Here is a 25,000-nt window from a genome sequence, read left to right on the forward strand (position 1 = left end):
TATATTAACCATCAAAATATGAGAAAAAATATATATATGTTTTTTAAATATGATGGAAGAACAAATATATATATAGTGATGTCAGAAGGTGATATTAGTTTTTAATGACCCTACAAGTTCAAAAATATCATCAAAATATGAAAAAATATTGTATATATTTTTTTAAATATGAGGGAAGAACAAAACGCAAAAAGGCAAACTACAGCTTCTCTCTTGTTTTTGCATGTGTTCATAATTTCTCTGTATGACAAAATTTGCATGTTTCATTGTGTTATTATCACATATAAAACAAGCACAACTAATAATAGTTGTAATAATATTTGAATGAAAGTTTTAAGATGTGAATTTACCTTTAATATAGAATTAATTATATATTATAATTATATATTGCATATTAACTCTATATGTTTTGGATTATATTAATTTATACAGAACTCTAAAAAATGCTATTGGGTTGTTTTATCCCAGCAGTTGGGTTGTTTTAACCCAGTGAAAGGGCTTGTTTTAACCCAGCAATTGGGTTGTTTTAATCCAGTTAATGGGTTGTTTTAACCCAGCAATTGGGTTGTTTAACCCAGTGAATGGGTTGTTTTAACCCAGTGGTTGGGTTGTTTTAACCCAGTGAATGGGCTGTTTTAACCCAGCAGTTGGGTTGTTTTAATCCAGTTAATGGGTTGTTTTAACCCAGCAATTGGGTTGTTTAACCCAGTGAATGGGTTGTTTTAACCCAGTGGTTGGGTTGTTTTAACCCAGTGAATGGGCTGTTTTAACCCAGCAGTTGGGTTGTTTTAACCCAGTGAAAGGGCTTGTTTTAACCCAGCAGTTGGGTTGTTTTAACCCAGTGAAAGGGCTTGTTTTAACCCAGCAATTGGGTTGTTTTAATCCAGTGAATGGGTCGTTTTAACCCAGTGGTTGGGTTGTTTTAACCCAGTGAATGGGCTGTTTTAACCCAGCAATTGGGGTGTTTTAACCCAGCAATTGGGTTGTTTTAACCCAGTGAATGGGTCGTTTTAACCCAGCAATTGGGGGTTTTTTTTATCCAGTGAATGGGTCGTTTTAACCCAGTGGTTGGGTTGTTTTAACCCAGTGAATGGGTTGTTTTAACCCAGCGGTTGGGTTGTTTTAACCCAGTGAATGGGTTGTTTTAACCCAGCGGTTGGGTTGTTTTAACCCAGTGAATGGGTCATTTTAAACCAGTGAATGGGTTGTTTTAACCCAGCGGTTGGGTTGTTTTAACCCAGTGAATGGGCTGTTTTAACCCAGAAATTGGGTTGTTTTAACCCAGAGAATGGGCTGTTTTAACCCAGCAATTGGGTTGTTTTAACCCAGTGAATGGGTCATTTTAAACCAGTGAATGGGTTGTTTTAACCCAGCGGTTGGGTTGTTTTAACCCAGTGAATGGGTCATTTTAAACCAGTGAATGGGTTGTTTTAACCCAGCGGTTGGGTTGTTTTAACCCAGTGAATGGGTCATTTTAAACCAGTGAATGGGTTGTTTTAACCCAGCGGTTGGGTTGTTTTAACCCAGTGAATGGGCTGTTTTAACCCAGAAATTGGGTTGTTTTAACCCAGTGAATGGGTCGTTTTAACCCAGCGGATCCAGCAAGATCCGCCAACAGCAACAGAATAACTTCCTGCTGCACATAAAACATTAATGAAATGTCAAAATGATAACTCATATAGAAGCATAACTGCATAAAGTATCTCTAGTGTCTCCCACACAACACAACAGCACACGGCGAAACAGAGAGGGAGCGTCCGGTATAAGAGCCATCACACACACAAATAAATAGTACCTGCAAAGTTAAAGGTTTTGTCTGTATAAAGGACACGTCATTGCGGTATTTTGTCTCCATATAGTGATGTTCAAATAACTTTTTTTAAAGTAACTTTGTGTTTTTTTGCACCCGGATCACATAACCTCATGCCCAATATTCCGTCATTCCCCCGTCCCGATCAGCTGACGGTTTCCTCCTATCATTGTGTTGCTCATTCATCAGAGTTTCTCACTGCAGAAACCGGCCAGAGGCGGTGTAATGAGATCGAGATGCGATGGCATATTGCTCAATCTCCACGACAGGAAACAGCTGAATAAGTGAACACAGCCTTCCAAACTTTGAGTGATCTGTCTTCTGGACACTTCATTAGCTTTTTCAGATCAAGTGTGTTGCACTTGTGCGAAGGGAAAAACTAGTGTCTGTCCAACTGTTGGCAATGGTCAGTGAGTATGGAGAAGGACAGCGAGCAGGTGGATGCAGCCGGGTGGTTTCTCACATGATGAGTGTGTGACAGCTGTACCTTAGAGCTCATCTCCCCTGACGGCCAATAGATCAGAACTCTGCTAAAACGCCTGCTTGGAGAACACGTATATATTGCTTTTAAAGGTCAGAAGTGTGGTTTCTGCACTAAATAATGTCAAATGGGTTTCTCAAACGCTCCCCCCATCTGCCATTGGTCAAGCAAACAGTTAGCTCCGCCCCCAAACTCACGCTGTTGGCTGAATCAATCTTGCTGTGTTTCCCGAAAGCATCGTTAGCCAAATATGGTCGCAAGTTCCGTTGCGAAACATGCAACCATATTTGGCTTCGGGAAACGCATCCTGGGTTTCTCAAGTAAACTATGCAAACTGCAATTTTTCGTGAAAACAACCTAAAAAAAGTTCTGCATATAAGAAAATATTTAATTTCCACTAAAACAGGAAGACGGGTGGGGCATATCAATCAGCTCCTTCCCTTTTTAAAAAATAGCCAATGGAATTTAGTTTATTTCACAGCCACAGTTTCCTCCTAATCTCCTCCATATCTCGTTCCCTATCCCCTTATATAGAGCACTGTCTGATCATTCCCTATCCCCTATATAGAGCACTGTCTGATCATTCCCTATCCCCTATATAGAGCCCTGTCTGATCATTCCCTATTCCCTATATAGAGCACTGTCTGATCATTCCCTATTCCCTATATAGAGCACTGTCTGATCATTCCCTATCCCCTATATAGAGTACTGTCTGATCGTTCCTTATCCCCTATATAGAGCACTGTCTGATCATTCCCTATTCCCTATATAGAGCACTGTCTGATCGTTCCCTATCCCCTATATAGAGCACTGTCTGATCATTCCCTATCCCCTATATAGAGCACTGTCTGATCATTCCCTATCCCCTATATAGAGCATTGTCTGATCCTTCCCTATCCCCTATATAGAGCACTGTCTGATCATTCCCTATCCCCTATATAGAGCACTGTCTGATCATTCCCTATTCCCTATATAGAGCACTGTCTGATCATTCCCTATTCCCTATATAGAGCACTGTCTGATCGTTCCCTATCCCCTATATAGAGCACTGTCTGATCATTCCCTATCCCCTATATAGAGCACTGTCTGATCATTCCCTATCCCCTTATATAGAGCACTGTCTGATCATTCCCTATCCCCTATATAGAGCCCTGTCTGATCATTCCCTATCCCCTATATAGAGCACTGTCTGATCATTCCCTATTCCCTATATAGAGCACTGTCTGATCGTTCCCTATCCCCTATAAAGAGCACTGTCTGATCCTTCCCTATCCCCTATATAGAGCACTGTCTGATCCTTCCCTATCCCCTATATAGAGCATTGTCTGATCCTTCCCTATCCCCTATATAGAGCACTGTCTGATCATTCCCTATCCCCTATATAGAGCACTGTCTGATCGTTCCCTATCCCCTATATAGAGCACTGTCTTATCCTTCCCTATCCCCTATATAGAGCACTGTCTGATCCTTCCCTATCCCCTATATAGAGCACTGTCTGATCATTCTCTATCCCCTATATAGAGCACTGTCTGATCATTCCCTATCCCCTATATAGAGCCCTGTCTGATCATTCCCTATCCCCTATATAGAGCACTGTCTGATCATTCCCTATCCCCTATATAGAGCACTGTCTGATCGTTCCCTATCCCCTATATAGAGCACTGTCTTATCCTTCCCTATCCCCTATATAGAGCACTGTCTGATCCTTCCCTATCCCCTATATAGAGCACTGTCTGATCATTCCCTATCCCCTATATAGAGCACTGTCTGATCATCCCCTATCCCCTATATAGAGCACTGTCTGATCCTTCCCTATCCCCTATAAAGAGCACTGTCTGATCATTCCCTATCCCCTATATAGAGCACTGTCTGATCCTTCCCTATCCCCTATATAGAGCACTATCTGATCCTTCCCTATCCCCTATATAGAGCACTGTCTGATCGTTCCCTATCCCCTATATAGAGCACTGTCTGATCCTTCCCTATCCCCTATATAGAGCACTGTCTGATCCTTCCCTATCCCCTATATAGAGCACTGTCTGATCGTTCCCTATCCCCTATATAGAGCACTGTCTGATCATTCCTTATCTCCTATAGAGCACTGTCTGATCATTCCCTATTCCCTATATAGAGCACTGTCTGATCGTTCCCCATATAGAGCACTGTTTGATCCTTCCCTATCCCCTATATAGAGCACTGTCTGATCGTTCCCCTATATAGAGCACTGTTTGATCCTTCCCTATCCCCTATATAGAGCACTGTTTGATCCTTCCCTATCCCCTATATAGAGCACTGTCTGATGGTTCCCCTATATAGAGCACTGTTTGATCATTCCCTATCCCCTATATAGAGCACTGTCTGATCATCCCCTATCCCCTATATAGAGCACTGTCTGATCGTTCCCTATCCCCTATATAATTCACTGTCTGATCATTCCTCATGCCCTGTATAGAGCACTGTCTGATCATTCCCTATCCCCTATATAGAGCACTGTTTGATCCTTCCCTATCCCCTATATAGAGCACTGTTTGATCCTTCCCTATCCCCTATATAGAGCACTGTTTGATCCTTCCCTATCCCCTATATAGATCACTGTCTGATCGTTCCCCTATATAGAGCATTGTTTGATCATTCCCTATCCCCTATATAGAGCACTGTCTGATCATCCCCTATCCCCTATATAGAGCACTGTCTGATCGTTCCCTATCCCCTATATAATGCACTGTCTGATCATTCCTCATGCCCTGTATAGAGCACTGTCTGATCATTCCCTATCCCCTATATAGTGCACTGTCTGATCATTCCTTATCCCCTTTATAGAGCACTGTCTGATCGTTCTATATCCCCTATATAGAGCACTGTCTGATCGTTCCCTATCCCCTATATAGAGCACTGTCTGATAGTTCCCTATCCCCTATATGGAGCACTGTCTGATAGTTCCCTATCCCCTATATAGAGCACTGTCTTATCCTTCCCTATCCCCTATATAGAGCACTGTCTGATCCTTCCCTATCCCCTATATAGAGCACTGTCTGATCATTCCCTATCTCCTATGTAGAGCACTGTCTGATCGTTCCCTATCCCCTATATAGAGCACTGTCTGATCGTTCCCTATCTCCTATGTAGAGCACTGTCTGATCGTTCCCTATCCCCTATATAGAGCACTGTCTGATCGTTCCCTATCCTCTATATAGAGCACTGTCTGATCGTTCCCTATCCCCTATATAGAGCACTGCCTGATCGTTCCCTATCCCCTATATAGAGCACTGTCTGATAGTTCCCTATCTCCTATATAGAGCACTGTCTGATCATTCCTTATCCCCTATATAGAGCACTGTCTGATCATTCCTTATCTCCTATAGAGCACTGTCTGATCATTCCCTATCCCCTATATAGAGCACTGTCTGATTGTTCCCTATCCCCTATATAGAGCACTGTCTGATCGTTCCCTATCCCCTATATAGAGCACTGTCTGATAGTTCCCTATCCCCTATATAGAGCACTGTCTGATAGTTCCCTATCCCCTATATAGAGCACTGTCTGATTGTTCCCTATCTCCTATGTAGAGCACTGTCTGATCATTCCTTATCCCCTATTTAGAGCACTGTCTGATCATTCCCTATCCCCTATATAGAGCACTGTCTGATTGTTCCCTATCCCCTATATAGAGCACTGTCTGATCGTTCCCTATCCCCTATATAGAGCACTGTCTGATAGTTCCCTATCCCCTACATAGAGCACTGTCTGATAGTTCCCTATCCCCTATATAGAGCACTGTCTGATTGTTCCCTATCCCCTATATAGAGCACTGTCTGATCGTTCCCTATCCCCTATATAGAGCACTGTCTGATCATTCCTTATCTCCTATAGAGCACTGTTTGATCGTTCCCTATCCCCTATATAGAGCACTGTCTGATCGTTCCCTATCCCCTATATAGAGCACTGTCTGATCATCCCCTATACCCTTTATAGAGCACTGTCTGATAGTTCCCTATCCCCTATATAGAGCACTGTCTGATAGTTCCCTATCCTCTATATAGAGCACTGTCTGATCGTTCCCTATCCCCTATATAGAGCACTGTCTGATCGTTCCCTATCCTCTATATAGAGCACTGTCTGATCGTTCCCTATCCCCTATATAGAGCACTGCCTGATTGTTCCCTATCCCCTATATAGAGCACTGTCTGATCATTCCTTATCCCCTATATAGAGCACTGTCTGATCATTCCCTATCCCCTATATAGAGCACTGTCTGATCGTTCCCTATCCCCTATATAGTGCACTGTCTGATCATTCCCTATCCCCTATATAGAGCACTGTCTGATCATTCCCTATCCCCTATATAGAGCACTGTCTGATCGTTCCCTATCCCCTATATAGAGCACTGTCTGATAGTTCCCTATCCCCTACATAGAGCACTGTCTGATCATTCCTTATCCCCTATTTAGAGCACTGTCTGATCATTCCCTATCCCCTATATAGAGCACTGTCTGATCGTTCCCTATCCCCTATATAGAGCACTGTCTGATAGTTCCCTATCTCCTATGTAGAGCACTGTCTGATCATTCCTTATCCCCTATTTAGAGCACTGTCTGATCATTCCCTATCCCCTATATAGAGCACTGTCTGATTGTTCCCTATCTCCTATGTAGAGCACTGTCTGATCATTCCTTATCCCCTATATAGAGCACTGTTTGATCATTCCCTATCCCCTATATAGAGCACTGTCTGATTGTTCCCTATCCCCTATATAGAGCACTGTCTGATCATTCCCTATCCCCTATATAACAAACAATTTGAAAATGTATCCGATTTAAATTATAATTACAAAATATTATCATATTTCCACAAGAGTGCTAAACCTTAATGCCAGACGTTTTTAAAGACCAAGGAGTTGTTGTTGTCCTGGTGAAACCTCCAAACATTTGGTATCTCTGCAGAGCCCCGGATGTGCTCTTTACAGGACATCCAGACTGTGACATGTGACATGTGTGATGTCAGAGAAATTTCCTAAAATATAACGTCCACTACAGAGGACAAAAGTCTACTCGTGGGTCCCAGGAGGATATGTGTTGTAGACTTACAGTATTTGAAGAGATCATTCAGTGCTAAGACTTCTGCTCATTAACACAGTTCACGCGTTTACACGAGGAGGATGAAGGAACTGCTCACACACACACACACACACACCGGTGTTCGAGTAGCACTAGCATTAGCGTCTGATATTCAAACGCTAAACGTGTTCTTGCTACAGCAGATTTTATTTTAGCTTCAGCTGCCCTGAATTGCAACGGGTAAAAATAATGTTAGCAGCAGCAGCTGATGTTGGAGAAACACAAACGCTGCGCTGAGTTCACATTAAACCCAAACTCTATTATTACAGGAGAAATCCTGTCCCCCTGTGAAAGAGTGTCCGCTTAGGACCCCAGAGCGATTCTATTGGCTGAAAGAACTTTCAATGGGTAATCTGTTCAGAGCCTGATTACAATTCTCGTGTTGATTTTTGTTGTTTAAATTGTGGTAAAATAGTATTTAACGTCTTGCAAATCATGTTTCATATACTAGTATATAACCCAAGCTATAAGTTGTGAAATTAAGCATGTCTCGTTCTGAATGTTTTTTTAGTTAGCGTATGTTCTAGCATAGCATACAGCTACCCGATTAGCTTAGTTTATACACCGCCGTTGCACTTACTCTACATCTTAAAGCTACACTGTGTGATATTTTCCCCCATCTAGTGGTGAACTGGTATATGACCATCCAGTGAATATTAGTTTCTGTTCCTCTCAATTCCGATTTCGTTTTAACTCCTACGGTGGCCGATTTAGTCCAAGTTTAACATGACTTCCAGTTCCACCTCGTCCACATTGGACACGGTGCCATCGAGTGTTAAAACGCCAAAGGCGAAGCTTGAATTTACGGGTATGTCCCTCTTTGGCTAATGTACTTTTAAGATGGAGGGGCAACATGGCGACCGGCATTCGAACGCCTCACCCGTATGTGTTTACAATGGCATATTATAAACTTACGAGAATACATTATTACTTGAAAGAAGTAAATATACATTAATGAGCACATATATTTTTGAAAGAACTAAGTGTTTTTAGCTAAGAATAAACTAAAAAAGTTACACAGTGTAGCTTTAAGAGCCCTAGCCCCGCTTTAAAAAATCCCTTGTATTTATGTTGTGCACCTGGTTTTTTTATTTATTCTTTATTATTTACATTATAGGTACATTACTATGTTATGATTTTGTATTGGTATTATTACTTAGTTCATCAATTGAAATCATTTACAATATGTTAGGCATGTTATTGCTCCCATTATAGCAATAGCTTTTGATCACACTGCAAAAAATGCTTTTCTTACTTAGTATTTTTGTCTTGTTTTCAGTCCAAATATCTAAAAGATCTTACATTAAGAAGCATTTACTAGACAAGCAAAAGTTTCTGTCTTATTTTGGGGGAAAATAACTCAAAATGAAGGGAGTTTTTGCTTAAAATAAGCAAAATAATCTGCCAATGGGGTAAGCAAGGCAAGGCAAGTTTATTTGTATAGCACATTTCATACACAGTGGCAATTCAAAGTGCTTTACATAGAAATTAAGTTAAAATAGTCATAAGTGAAAAAATAAAATAGAAATATATATATTATAACAGTTATAATAGGAATTAAAAGGAAATAAAAAATAAAGATGAAATCCCGTATCTGGGGTGGAAGAAAATGGAGAGTCAGGTTTACTTTAAAAATATTTGTCAGGTAACTGTGTGTTTAGACAGTACCCTTACAGACAAATCTTCTTGGCCTAACTTGAGGGCAAAATAATCTTGTTTTCTGTTTGAATTAAGATTATTTTGCTTACCCCACACTGTCAGAAAAAAAGGTACATTGCTGTCACTGGGGCGGTACCCTAAGGTACAAAACAAAAAAGGTACTAATATGTACCTTTAAGGTATTAATATGTACCTTTAAGGTATTAATATGTACCTTTAAGATACTTATACGCACTCTTAAAGTACTAATATGTACCTTTAAGGTATTAATATGTACCTTTAAGATACTTATACGCACTCTTAAAGTACTAATATGTACCTTTAAGGTATTAATATGTACCTTTAAGATACTTATACGCACTCTTAAAGTACTAATATGTACCTTTAAGGTATTAATATGTACCTTTAAGATACTTATACGCACTCTTAAAGTACTAATATGTACCTTTTCACTTTTGTACCTTAGGATACCGCCCCAGTGACAGCACTGTACCTTTTTTTCTGAGAGTGCATTGGCAGATTATTTTGCTTGTTTTAAGCAAAAATATGTACCTTTTCACTTTTGTACCTTAGGATACCGCCCCAGTGACAGCACTGTACCTTTTTTTCTGAGAGTGCATTGGCAGATTATTTTGCTTGTTTTAAGCAAAAACTCCCTTAATTTTGAGTTATTTTCCCCCAAAACAAGACAAAAACTTTTGCTTGTCTAGTAAATGCTTCTTAATGTAAGATTTTTTAGATATTTGGACTGAAAACAAGACAAAAATACTAAGTACGAAAAGCATTTTTTGCAGTGCAGGCATTTAAAACAGCTACCACGTTGGGTCCTAAGCGGACACTATTTGATCTCTCGCGGGGAGGAAAGGATTCTCACGTTGAAAAGTTGGTGGTTATTAAGACGAGGGCTGCATCTTGAACACCCGCTGCTCGCCTCAAGTTTTAATTTATGGACAACAATAATTACCAGCAGGCTTGATTAATTATGTCTGAACAATATGCTCCTCGCACACATGCCACAAGCGCTCGTTCTCCTGACGGGCCGAGCTTTAAATGTCACAATGGCTGGTGTTCATTCTCACGCCCTCCTCTCTCCACCGTCCTCCGGCACAGATGAAGTCATGGAGATGTGTGTGTGTGTGACGCCATGAGTCTGTGAAAAGAGCCGGGATGATTCTCGCTCTCTCACTGCAGGGGCGGACGCTTCACTCACACACACACACACACACACACACACACACACACACACACACACACACACACACACACACACACACTCACACACTCACACACACTCACACACACTCACACACACACACTCACACACACACATCTCTCTCTGTGCTCTGATGAGCTGCTGAATCTCACGTCTCGTGTCCTGGGATCTCATTAAACACACACACAGTTAAAGCGCTGGGACGATCCGGACACACACCTGTGAGCATAACCAGCTCTACTGTCTGACACTCTGTGTGCGGTGTGTGTGTGTGTGTGTGTGTGTGTGTGTGTGTGTGTGTGTGTGTGTGTGTGTGTGTGTGTGTGTGTGTGTGTGTGTGTGTGTGTGTGTGTGTGTGTGTGTGTGTGTGTGCGGTGTGTGTGGTGTGTGCGGTGTGTGTGCGGTGTGTGTGCGGTGTGTAAGTGGCGCTCTCATGTTTGTCTTATTATTATATCTCCTAGAAACTAAATAAATAAATAATATATACAAATTACATAGACCTTCTGCTGTTAATCCATTCTGCCGTAAAGCTTTATTATTATTATTATTATTTTAAATTATATATATATATATAATTTAAAAAGTTATAAAAGTTAAAAACACATACATGTTTTTGTTTATGTATATACACACACACACTCACACACATTCTCACTCACACACATTCTCACTCACACACACTCTCACACACACACACACGTTTGTTTTTGTGAAATGTGAGGACATTCCATAGGCGTAATGGTTTTTATACCGTACAAACCGTATTTTCTATCCCCTTAAACTGCCCCTAAACCTACCCATCACACACACACACACACACACAGGACATGGGGAACGTCCTCACATTTCACCCTCTTTTTGTATAACTTATGTCATTATACACAGTTGTGTCCTGATATTTCACAAAAACATGCCCACACACACAGACACTCACACACATACACACACAAACACACACACACACACACACACACACACACACACACACACACACACACACACACATCTATAGTCATTTATGCATTTTGGCATTTGACTAAACAGTCAAGATTGAATGAATATCCAATGATTTAATTTAATATTTAAAATGACTGAAGAATATTTTATATTAAAGTATTAGTAATCTATATACGGTTTTGTCATTTTCATATTTACATCTTAATATAATGCAAGCAAAATATTTAAAATGCTACTTCAGTATTTGTACGCAAACTATGAGAACGTAAAGTGTAAATCCTGACGTGTTTCCATCGCTACAGCTCCTCGCGCGCTGAACTCTCGCTGTGCGTCTCGCGCAAAGGCTGAGCAAGTGCGTTACCTGTTACTATGACGCTGCTCCGTCGCTATGGCTGCATCATCATCATCATCACCATCATCATCCTCGTTACTAAACGCTTCCTTTGCTCTCTCTCTCTCTCTCTCTCTCTGTCAAGTGGCTCTGCTTGTTTTCACTCGCACAATATTACGCTCGTGCCACAGTCCAGCCCTGAAGCGCGCGCAGACACAACCTCTCTCTCTCTCTCTCTCTCTCTCTCTCTCTCTCTCTCTCTCTCTCTCTCTCTCTCTCTCTCTCTCTCTCTCTCTCTTTACCAGCTCAACAAGCTGATTGAGTTACAGAGAGACTCGCGCAAGCATACGCACCGGGCGCGCGCGTAATCTCACACCTCCTCCCGCGCGCCCGCCCTCTCTCAACACTCTTTAATGATATAGACGCAGATTTGGGCAAATATTAATCTCCCACTCGGGCTACAATTACCCCGAGGCTGGTGTGTTTGAGTTATCGGTTCCTCCGCTGTAATAACGCGGGTTTGTTGCCTTAATTGCGCGCGAGCTCATGTGTGTATGAATGAGGAATGAGCCCGGCGCGTGCACATGCAGTCATTAAGCCACTGAAACGCCAGCAGACACCTTCATATTTCAGCGAGCCCTGTGTATGAAATATGACAAGCAAACAATGGTCGCGGTGCCCTTGGGCTGGACTGCGCGCGGCCGCAAACAATGAACTTCCCCGGAAATAGCGCGATATTGATTATTACAGATCGCATGAAATCATAAGCAATGCATTAATGCGCTGATGCAGAGTCACCGCGAACACCGTTATGACAGACAGACAGACAGACAGACAGCCTCACCCTGAACTTCAGATGCTCGCTGGTGCTCCAGGGTCCTCAGATCCCCCGATCCCGGACGCGTGTCTCCTCTCTCCGCGTCTGGAGCTTCACCACGGACGCGTGTAGATGTTCTCCGTCACAGCATCGGGATATGGGGCTACATTGTTCATGTTCTCGCATCCACAACATTGCAGTCGGCCCCGCCCCCCGGCGCTCGTGATTGGCTCAGAGACTCGGGGTGCCTCAGCACGAGCTCTATTTAAAGTAAACAGGCGCACATCTGGCCAGCGGTGCGCGTCACTGTCGCCGGAGGTCGCGCGCCGACGCTGCGTGCGCGGTGAACCAGAGGAGACCTTGAAGGTTGACAAACTATTTATATATATATATATCATATCATATGAATATAGGTATGTGACCATGAACCACAAAACCGGTCATAAGGGTCTATTTTGCTGAATAAATAATCTTTCCGTAATGATAGGACAATATTTGGCCGAACTTTTGAAAATCTGGAATCTGAGGCTGCAAATATTGAGAAAATCTCCTTTAAAGTTGTCCAAATGAAGTCCTTAGCAATGCATATTACTACTTTCGTGATATATTTACGGTGGGAAATTTACTAAATATCTTTATGGAACATGATCTTAATATCCTAATGATTTTTGGCATTTCAGTAAAATGTATAATTTTGACCCATACGATGTATTGTTGGCTATTGCCACAGATATACCTGCTGTGGAGCTCCAGGGTCACGGATATAATGCTGAATTAATTTCATTTTCTTTATTTATATAGCATATTTAATGCAACTGTGCTTTCCAAACAATAAAGAAAACCAGGGGCGATTCTAGGATTTTCATTTTAGTGAGCGTATGAAAAAAAATTGGTAAGACTTTAGTTTAGGGTCCAATTCTCACTATTAACTAGTAGCTTATTAGTATGCATATCAGGATATTGGCTGTTTATTATTACTTATAAAGCAAATATTAATGCCTCCTTCTGCATGAGCATATTGTACATCCCTTAATAATACAAAGTAGGCAGGTTTATAATCACTGAGATCCCACATGTGAGTTTTGGGGGGTTTGGGGGTCATGACCCCTGAGAACATGTAGATTTCTCTGATCTACATTTGTGCATTTTAAAATGTTCTGAACGCCAAAAAATAGATACCAACAGCTTAAAAACCATGTCAGTGGCAGATATGACTGATAAAGTTTTTCCATTTTTGTCAGTGAAGAAAGTAAACATGTTTAACTGATATTTATATGTTTTATGAATCATTTTCATAGACATGTTAATTTACTGAAGGCTAAAAGCTAGGTAACTAAATGTATTAAATTAATTCACAATATGCCCACATTCATTACTAATCTTATGCCCAATACAAGCTGAACAAAGTTGAGCTTTTTTATTTACTGAGAGCTACTGATTAAATTATTCATTTACAATATGCACACAATTATTACTAATATTACTTTGTTAATATTTCTTGTTTGTTAATTATATTATAAATTACATCACATAGGCCTATTTCAAATCAAAATGGCGAAATTAGACAAAAGTTTATTAATTTGGCTGAATATTTTTGTCATTTGTTTAACATTTCTGACTTACAGAAGCAGCTCAAATATGAAATGTTTAGTTTAGCTTCATATCTGCTAAGATTCAGCTCAGCCTCAGCAGCTTCTGTGAACTTAAAGCCCGCCTGCTCGGATTTGATTGGTTTTCTCAAATATGTTGACATTGATGAGCGATGACAGTCCAATGAGAGCTCAGATCAACACACACACACACACCTCTGCTTCTGACGTGAAGAACACGCTGATTAACGCAGATTAAAAGACGGGATGAAGCCGAAGCCTCAGTTTCATATGTTCATTTTTTTAGGGGGGCAGGACAGAAGTTTAGGATGAATATCATCCGCTCTCCAGATCGCCATAACTTCCTGTGAATAAGGTCAAAATACTGGCGCGATCATAGAAATATATACGTAGATGCCTCATTCGACCGATCCGCGCAGGCACTAATGAGGCATCTAAATTTCTATGATCGCGCCGGTATTTTGACCTTATTCACAAGAAGTTATGGCGGTCTGGAGAGCGGATGACATTCGTCTGATATGAAGTGAAATAATAACATAAATACTGTCGGGTTTCTCGCAGAACGCGATGGTTTCGTGTCTTAAGACATCAATGTGTCGCCACGAGCCGCAGGTTTAATTTGAAGTTTTTTTACTCTAATAGAATTAGACCCCAGTGACATCATCATACGACTATCACACTGTTAAAAATCTTCATTTGTGTTCGACTGAAGAAACACACACACACCTACATCTCTGATGCCCTGGGGGTGAGCAGATACACATAAACATTTAGTTTTTGGCTGAACTATCCCTTTAATGCATTCTGGCAGCAGCATGTGGATGTTTTGAAGACGCTCCATTGCTTTATTATTAAGTCCAAAATAAAGCGAGTTGCAGTCGTCCATGCGTGAAAACACAACCACAGTCAGTGCTTTCTCAAAGTCAACAGATGATAAGAAAGGTTTCGTTTTGGCTAAAAGATGAAGGTTAAAGAAACTAGATCTGACTACCGATTTTTCATTTGTAAATCTGTGTCCAGAACATTGGCTTTTTAGCATTGAAACACTTCCTGATTTCAGGCCAAACACAATAATGTCAGTTTTGTCATCATTTAATTTCAGAAAGTTTGCAGCCATCCAGGCTTTACTGTCCTGTAAACAGGCCTCAATAATGTTCATTTTAAAGGCAGCATCTAAAGTGAGAATAATACTGAGGTCCTCCACTTCTGAATATGATGCAGTGTGGGTCCTGATAATGCCAAATATCTTATGTCACCAGTACAAAGTGTCCTACATTATTCTATACATATCTAGCCAAAATAATTCAGTACTTTCAGCTTCAGAATCATGAATATTTTAATTGTGGTGTCACTGTCCTGCTGTTATTGTGCATTGGGTTATTTACACCCCAAAGTAATACCAAATTTATCATTTTAAGTCAAAGGTACATTTTTGGTTAATATGGAACCGTGGCATGAGAGGATCATCTGCAAAGTGTTACTTATATTTTTTTTTATGTATTATGAACACACTGTAAAAAAAAATTAAAAAAGTAAGTTACCTGGTTGCCTTAAAAAAAAGTTTTTTTAAATGTTTTGAAAAAATAGAATTTGAGTTAATTGAAATTAAAAATTTGAGTTAATACAACGACATTTGAGAATCGACATCCCCTTTATTCAAATTTTATTAAAATATTTTGTAAGCATAAGTGTAATTGTGTGTTTTATTTGTAATAATGCAGTGAAACATGCCAAATTGTGCTATTTTCATGATTTATCGCAACATTTCTTATTTATTTATGTGGTTCAGATACAATAATATTTTGAGTTTCTATTTATTAAACCAATTTCCTTCAATGTATTAACTCAAAACTCAAAAACTTTTAATTTCAATGAACTCAAAATTTTAAGGAAACCAGATTACTTTTTTTAAGTTAAACCAACAACATTTTTACAGTGTAGAAGTTCGTTTCAACTCTCTATATTACAATTTACATTCAACTGACTTACAATTTTGAGTTGAATCTTGTATAACTTAAATTAAAAAGTTGAAATTGCTTAACTTATTTTGAGTTAAATTAACTTAAAAACATATGTTGTCATAACTAAATAATTTTTTACAGTGTAGGGGTGTAACGGTACACATTTATGTTGTTTTTGTGGTTTCGTGCTCCAGGGTCACACACACACACACACACACACACACACACACACACACACACACACACACACACACACACACACACACACACACACACACACACACACACACACACACACACACACACACACACACACACACACACACACACACACACACACACACACACACACACACACACACACACACACACACACACACACACACACACACACACACACACACACACACACACACACATATACTATTTTAAAGAGTGATCATAAAACGGTTGTTTAGAGATGGGATCATGGGTCAAAGGACACGTCTGTAAAACGTCATTACACTTGTAAAAAAATATTGTTGGTTTAACTTTAAAAAAGTAAGTAATCTGGTTGCCTTAATGTTGAGTTCATTGAAATCAAAAATGTGAGTTAGTACAATGAAGGAAATTGGTTTAATAAATAGAAACTCAAAATATTATTGTATCTGAACCACATAAATGAAAATAAATGTTATGATAAATCATGAAAATATTGTTTCACTGCATTATTACAAATAAAACACACAATTATGCAATATGCTTACACAATCTTTTAATAATATTTGAATAAAGGGTGATGTCGATTCTCAAAAATGTTCATTGCATTAACTTTCTAATTTAAATGAACTAAAAATGAAGGCATCCAGATATAGTTTTTACAGTGACTGATGTCTTTACACAGATTTCCGAGCATTAAATAAAAATAAAAATGATAATGCTTTCATTTCCCTTAATGACATCTTTCAGTTCTTCAGATTTAAACAGAACTGAAATGAATTCTTGTGTGTTTACATGACTCTTAAAAGTGACATACACACATTTCAGATGCTTTTATCTAAAGTATGTCAACTCACACGCATTAAATATCTTAATAATACGTTCATTTTTATATAAAATACCACCGATTACATCAAACCAAGCAGTGGAACAGCAGTTGCACATTGTTTTTATATACAATAAAAGAACCTTTTGTTAAGTCAGCTGATATTTATTCATAACACTGCGAATATGTTGATAATCTTTCGATGTGTATTGCGGTTTCTTGTGTGTGTGTGTGTGTTGATCAAACGGTCAGGAAAATGTCCAACTGCTGCCCTCTAGTGGTCAAACTGACAACTCACATCTCTCACTCGTCCAGTTATGAAATAAACACAAAATTAATGATTTATTAAAATATTTGACATTATGTTCAAATTAGAAACTTTCTAGGTTACTTTTATGAAAATAGAAAAAAAAGCATTTTGTCCATTATGAACCCTTTTTTATGAAGTAATCCTCCAGTTGGAGATCATTGTGCTTTGGGAGTGAGAAGGTAGACTTTCTCCATCAGAGAATCCAGACCCCATGATCTGTGCCTTTCCTCAAAGCCATCCACCGTCTGAACCAGCTCAATGTCACAGCCTCCACCTGGAACATCACACACATCACAAAACCATCTGGACACAAAAGCTCAGGCATAACATTATGACCAGTGAACAACACTGATGATCTCCTGTTAGTGGGTGGGATATATTCGGCAGCAAGTGAACATTTCGTTGATGTGTTAGAAGTAGGAAAAATGGGCAAGCGTAAGGATTTGAGCGAGTTTGGGCCAGATTGTGACGGCTAGACGACTGGGTCAGAGCATTGTTTGCTGAACAAACAAGTCCGATCCATCTCACCACACACCTAAAGGATCTGCTGCTAACATCTTGGTGCCAGATACCACAGCACACCTTCTAGAGGAGTCCATGCCTCGACGGGTCACAACAGTAGTCATAATGTTATGCCTGATCGGTGTATAATGCAGAATAAATAACAAAAACCAAAACTCACCAAACACATTTTTTACATCCTCCTCCGACACAAGAAAAGGTGGACCTGCGTGTCAAACGTGGCGACAGAAAAGATCAAATACTGAAATAAATATGCTTCATAATTAATACAAATAATAAATGATTTCCTGAGATGACCTTTGTACAGCTCAGGATTGTATTCCACCGTGTCCACCAGATATCTGCAGTCCTCGCTCATTAGGGAAATCAGGAGAGTGGCATACCTGTGGGATGAAGAGACGATGTGTTCAAACACAATCCCACTAAAACAGACGAGAAATATAGATTTAATACGCACTTCAGCCGGTCACATGGGTTTATGGCCACCAGTGCTCCTCTGTCCCAAATCCCTCCGAACTGTCCCGCAACAGCCCTGTGAGACCAAGAGAGGCTTTTCAGTGTGTGTCGTTTTATCATCTAAAATAAGAACGTGTAAAACACACCTGGAGAACTTGAATAAATCACACTGATAGATGGAGATCTTTCCATCCGCGCTCTGAGAACAAGGAAAAGACATTAGTCGAGAGAGAGAGAGAGGGACAGAAACATGAATGATTCAATGACTCACTCATAAAGACTTCATTACTGGATGAATCAGTGTTTTTGAATGAATCTCTTGAGTGAATGATTCAATGACTCACTCATAAAGACTTCACTTGTTTCATTACTGGATGAATCAGTGTTTTTGAACGAATCTCGAGTGAATGATTCAATGACTCACTCATAAAGACTTCATTACTGGATGAATCAGTGTTTTTGAATGAATCTCTTGAGTGAATGATTCAATGACTGACTCATAAAGACTTCACTTGGTTCATTATTGGATGAATCAGCATTTTTGAACAAATCTCTTGAATGAATGATTCAATGGCTCACTCATAAAGACTTCACTTGTTTCATTACTGGATGAATCAGTGTTTTTGAACAAATCTCTTGAGTGAATGATTCAATGGCTCACTCATAAAGACTTCATTACTGGATGAATCAGCATTTTTGAACAAATCTCTTGAATGAATGATTCAATGACTCGCTCATAAAGACTTCACTTGTTTCATTACTGGATGAATCAGCGTTTTTGAATGAATCTCTTGAATGAATGATTCAATGACTCACTCAAAGACTTCACTTGTTTCATTACTGGATGAATCAGTGTTTCTGAACGAATCTCTTGAATGAATGATTCAATGACTCACTCATAAAGACTTCATTAATGGATGAATCAGTGTTTTTGAATGAATCTCTTGAGTGAATGATTCAATGACTGACTCATAAAGACTTCACTTGTTTCATTACTGGATGAATCAGTGTTTTTGAACAAATCTCTTGAATGAATGATTCAATGACTCACTCATAAAGACTTAATTACTGGATGAATCAGTGTTTTTGAACGAATCTCTTGAGTGAATGATTCAATGACTCACTCATAAACACTTCACTTGTTTCATTACTGGATGAATCAGTGTTTTTGAATGAATCTCTTGAGTGAATGATTCAATGACTCACTCATAAAGACTTCACTTGTTCCATTAGTGGATAAATCAGTGTTTTTGAACGAATCTCTTGAGTGAATGATTCAATGACTCACTCATAAAGACTTCATTACTGGATGAATCAGTGTTTTTGAACAAATCTCTTGCGTGAATGATTCAATGACTCGCTCATAAAGACTTCACTTGTTTCATTACTGGATAAATCAGCGTTTTTGAATGAATCTCTTGAATGAATGATTCAAAGACTCACTCATAAAGACTTCACTTGTTTCATTACTGGATGAATCAGCGTTTTTGAATGAATCTCTTGAATGAATGATTCAATGACTCACTCAAAGACTTCACTTGTTTCATTACTGGATGAATCAGCATTTTTGAACGAATCTCTTGAATGAATGATTCAAAGACTCGCTCATAAAGACTTCACTTGTTTCATTACTGGATGAATCAGCGTTTTTGAACAAATCTCTTAAGTGAATGATTCAATGACACACTCAAAGACTTCACTTGTTTCATTACTGGATGAATCAGTGTTTCTGAACGAATCTCTTGAGTGACTGATTCAATGTCAAATACATTTTTGCCTCTTGTCGATGTACAATAATTGATCAAATCTTTATTTCAAGCGTTATTTTCAAAAGGCTTTTGATCACTAGCGTAGATATCAGTGTTTATATCGGAACTATAAACTTGTATCCCAGTACTTCAGTGATCATTTGAATTATTATAACACAAATAATAATACTTTGTGAAGCTGCTTCATATCTACACATTTCAACGGCTCTCTCTGGACCAGCGGCAACACAAACATTGAATGTTCGCCGTGACGTCAGAAGGTTTAATAGACACAGATGAATTGCGGTCATTTGGGGATCAGATTGCGTGGGTGTCTGAATCAGCTCTAGCGGACAGAAACTCAATGTGTGATTTATGGGAACTGTAATTGAATTATTGCAAACTCTATAGATGACAAACACAGACACCTTGAAAAGCTTCGCTCCAGGAATAGCTGGCACTGGTTCTTCATTATAAGCAAGATCTTGTTCTTCAAAGAACTGACGGATTCCTTTCTCTGAAATTTCAACTCCAACAACGGTGTGACCCATATCAGCCAGCCTGAGAAAGAACATCAACACTTTAGGGAAGATTTCCAACATTATTGACTGAAACAGAAACGTTAGACCTCGTACCACTTCATGTCTACAGCTTTTCCACACAGTGGGAAGAAGAACCGAATCTCCTTTCGTCCGCATACAGCTTTGTCCAAGTTCTTTTCCAGCAAACTACCAAGGTGGATTGAAACAAATGAAAGTGAGAGTTTTAGAGTAAAACGATACACAGCAGAGCTCCAGACTAACTTTCTTCACTAGGAGCACAGTCGCCCCCAAATGAAAAAATGTAGCGGCGCACACCGTAAATCAACATGCTAACCAAATCTGCTCATTTCCACTGTATTACAAATAAATACTTTGATAATACAGGGCTCCAGACTAACATTTGAGACCAGGAAAATGTATCATAAGGTTAATTTAATCATAAAATTACTATTGTTTTGTTAATAAGTGCAGTTACTAATAATAGTACATGTTTATTGGAAATTTAACAGTGAAGCGCTGAGCTTGAATTGTTATGCAGAAAAAAATGAACTGTAATGTGCAAAAACCAAGGAAAATTGTAATATTCCACTCTTATTAAATGTACTATTGTTCTTCTATAGTATCAAACTGAACTAAAGGAGCACTCTTTACTTGTTTTCTGTTTAATCCAGTCAAAATTTGAAGAAAAGTTTTAGTTTTTCATCAGACTTTGTGACTTCCTACTTTTTTCCATATATTAAGGAGTGGAAATGTCTAATAAGTCAAATAAGAGCTCCTATGCCACCACCTACTGGTTATAGTGGGTTTTTTGTTTGTTTTTGCCATAAAGTGGCCAGCACCTTTACACTTTTAGTTTACAAATCATCACACTAAAAATAGCATTAAAATTGGATAATATTTAGAGCTTTGAAGTGCTGGAAAAAGTACTCTCAAAAGGTTGTACGAACCCTGAGATGAATAATATAATAAAAAAACATTTGACTATTTCTTCCACAATACCATGGGGTGTCACTACATTAAATCCAGGGCTGGACATTAAGCCTAAGTAAATCTGTCCTTCACTTGTCCGAGTAAAACATTTGCTTGTCCGGATTTGTTTTGTAAATATAATCTATACTGAAGCAATATTCTCACCAGTGCTCAATCAGCTTTGACATATTTAAATATGCATATTTGTCATATTTTTACCTTTTTATAAAGGGCATTTTTCCATAATCTTATTAAATATAGGATATGCTTCAGCTTTCCTTTTATATTCTTAAATTTGATCTATAAATTAAATTAGAATAAGACACTATAGGCTGTTACCAATCAAATTAAATCATTTACACTGACAAATTACAACTGCATTAAGTTATGAGATTATTTTAAATATTTTTGAATATACAAATAAGAAATGTTGGAAAGATGAAACTAAAGCACCAGTAGGAGGAGGCAGCATGTGACCGTCTGAATGAGCGAGTCATTGAGTCGATTCAGTGAAACGGATGAATCATTCAAGAATTAGGCGGTCGTTTACCAATAGTTCATTGAATCTTTGATTCAACCGATTCACTAAAACACTGAATCATTCACTAACACACACTGATGCTGTGAGATGTGTTACGGTTCTGCTGTGATATTTGTTTGGAACTATTTTCGCTGCTGAAATAGAACAAAAACAGTCCATATTGCTTCTAAAATGTAAGTGACTAAATGTTAATGAATTGTTTATGGAACTGGCATATGAAATCAGTCATGTTCAGTCGTGATGGTGTTCAGGAAAACACACTCTTGTTAGTGTAATGTTGCTTTACTGTATCATATGTTATAAATATAAAAACTGCACAATTTTAACGCTGTATGTTAACTGAGTTTCTGTGTGTGAGCGGCGCTCATTTGTTTTAGATTTTCTCCTCGAGAGGCGGCGCGAGCCTCAACAGCTCAACCTTATTAACGTCAGTTCGTTTTATATTATTATCCACTATCGATCTCCACTTACACTGATGCAGAATCATTATTGCACTTTGGTGATTCCCTAGTTAGTTTTTGTTTTGACGTTTTAACCAGGATACTTGTCCGTCGGGCAAGTAAAATTCTCTTTCACTTGCCCCTTCAAAAAATCCTCTTGTCCCGGACAAGCGTTAAAGGGTTAGTTCACCCAAAAATGAAAATTCTGTCATTAATTACTTACCCTCATGTCGTTCGAGACCCGTCAGACCTCCGTTCATATTCGGAACACAAATGAAGATATTTTAGTGTAAAGCTGATGCTGAGAAAGGCTTCAGATAGGCCTCCATTGGCATTCTGTACACTTATACTCACAAGACCCATAAAAGGCACTAAAAATGTCGTTACAAAGTCCATCTCACCACAGTGACTCTACAATAATCTTACGATGCGACGACAATAGTTTTTGTGCGCAAAAAAAATCAAAATAACACCTTTTTCCAACTTGTTACTGCCGTGTGTGTCTCCACGACGCATGCGTGAGAATATGAGCAGATCCGGCGTTCGGACACATGACCCAGAAGAGATTTGTTTACAAGCAGAGAAAGACGCGCGTGTCTAAGCTGTTGAATTCTACACTGATCGTGCTTTAGGTCTCGGCGTAGTTCTCAAAATGGGGCTTAAGTGTGCATTTCATGGATTCCCGAACGCCGGATCTGCGTCATATTCTCACGCATGCGTCGTGGAGGCACACACGGAAGACAAGAACAAGCTGGATAAAGGTGTTATTTTGATTTTTTTTGCGCACAAAAACTATTGTTGTCGCATCGTAAGATTATTGTAGAGTCACTGTGGTGAGATGGACTTTGTAATGACGTTTTTAGTGCCTTTTATGGGTCTTGTGAGTGTAAATGTACTGAATGCCAATGGAGGCCTATCTGAAGCCTTTCTCAGCATCAGCTTTACACTAAAATAGCTTCATTTGTGTTCCGAATATGAACGGAGGTCTTACGGGTCTCGAACGACATGAGGGTGAGGACTTAATGACAGAATTTTCATTTTTGGGTGAACTAACCCTTTAATGTCGAGCCCTGAAATCCATGGTGAATGTTTATGATTTGTGGACTGAAAGCCCTGAATGTTTCAAAATGTTTCTCCTGGTCTCCACATCAGTTCTGCTCTGATATCTTTGGTTTATAACAGAGGATTCTGCACCAAATGCTTCCTCTTTAATGTGCATGACTATAGCATCAGTATTGATAAGAGTGTGAGTCTGTGATTACTTGTGCACGCGAGGTCTGTGAAAACCAGTTCTTCCCTCCTGCCAGCGGTCCTCCCACTCGGACAGAGCCATCACCCGCTGTGCCTGAGCAGACATGTCCTCTCTTCTCATCGGGGTAGCGCAGTTGCTACGGGCAAATAATAAAATGGGTCATTCCATGTCAACCCAACCAGAGGTCCCTGGCACAAATTTTGGATTTTGTTCATATATTTTCTATAGAAAGACAAACATAAATAGTGATGACAGCCAAAATATGCAATGTCACAGTATATTTAGAGTAATTCACTGTTTTTAGAAGGGGGTCAAAATGACAATTCTCACCTGGAGCCAAATTACAGGGGTGTAAAAATGACTTTAGAAAGATGGCAGCATCATTATTTTATTTTGACTCAGAGATTGGTAGATCTATTAGTGAAATCCGTTGACTTTCGCAATATTTGTTGCATTATATGCCAACGGTGGCCGTTCAAAAATGGCAAATAAGCACTTCTTGTGTGTTTGTGCCTCAAGTTTGCATGCCTGTAACTCAATAAATATTAAAGATATCTTAAAATCCTTTTGGATTCTGGTTCATAACTAACTTTTCTTTTGGTATCTCCATTTTAAAGGCCCTCGATGGTTCAGTCCCAGAGATATGGAGATCTCAATGTGGCTCCATGAGTAAATTGTACACATTTTCAGTGGCCAAAAAACAAATGTCTCTTTGCATACATCTGATACTTTTTTTTGTATTTTAAAAAGGAATATCTGAAGAACAAATAATGTTGAAACTACAAATGCATCTCGTGTTTTTCAATCAATTTTTCACATTCCTGTCCGAGTGCCATAAGTATTCATTTGAGCGTCATAAATATTCATTTTTCCAAAGTTTGCTTGCCTGTAACTCAAAAAGTATACAAGATATCGTAATATCCTTCTAGATTCTCATTCCTAGTAAACTTTTCTTTTTGAAATCTTCATTTTCAAGGCCCTACATAGTTCAGTCCCATAGATACAGGGATCTCAAAGCAGCTCCATGTTCAATCTTTACTCATTTTCAGTGATCGAAAGGTGAAATCTGTCATTTTGACCTCCTCTACAAAACAGTGGATTACTCAGTCAATATACATCTGTGACATTTCATATGTTGGCTTTCATCACTCATTATATTCGTCTTTCTAAATACAAAATATGAACAAAATCAAATTAAGTTGAGCCACAATTCACTGACGTAATCATGCGTAGTTAGGAGAGC

The 25,000-nt window shown here is 39.0% G+C and overlaps 2 protein-coding genes across 3 annotated transcripts in view; both read right to left on the minus strand.

Annotated features, from left to right (window-relative positions):
• ext1c (exostoses (multiple) 1c) overlaps nt 1–12,595 on the minus strand; it is a 114,837-nt gene extending 102,242 nt beyond the window's left edge. The window contains exon 1 of one of the 2 annotated variants that reach the window (XM_079829088.1): nt 12,410–12,595. The gene's annotated coding sequence lies outside the window, so the exon portion shown is untranslated. Of the gene's footprint in view, nt 1–11,595; nt 11,775–12,409 lie in introns of those variants that run through there. The other variant, XM_079829089.1, reaches the window with a different exon arrangement.
• Nucleotides 12,596–17,306: 4,711 nt separating this feature from the next.
• The window catches only part of LOC307133862 (putative thiopurine S-methyltransferase), an 8,431-nt gene continuing 737 nt past the window's right edge, over nt 17,307–25,000 (minus strand). Inside the window, exons 2-9 of the mRNA XM_079829167.1 lie at nt 23,768–23,893; nt 20,649–20,741; nt 20,442–20,574; nt 18,412–18,464; nt 18,267–18,341; nt 18,107–18,192; nt 17,970–18,014; nt 17,307–17,561 (exon numbers count right to left, since the gene is read on the minus strand). Coding sequence (XP_079685293.1) covers nt 17,443–17,561; nt 17,970–18,014; nt 18,107–18,192; nt 18,267–18,341; nt 18,412–18,464; nt 20,442–20,574; nt 20,649–20,741; nt 23,768–23,893 — 730 coding nt within the window. The 3' untranslated portion in view covers nt 17,307–17,442. The remainder of the gene's footprint in view (nt 17,562–17,969; nt 18,015–18,106; nt 18,193–18,266; nt 18,342–18,411; nt 18,465–20,441; nt 20,575–20,648; nt 20,742–23,767; nt 23,894–25,000) is intronic.

Source organism: Gobio gobio (genome assembly GCF_949357685.1).
Source record: "Gobio gobio genome assembly, chromosome: 11".
Classification (NCBI taxonomy): domain Eukaryota; kingdom Metazoa; phylum Chordata; class Actinopteri; order Cypriniformes; family Gobionidae; genus Gobio; species Gobio gobio.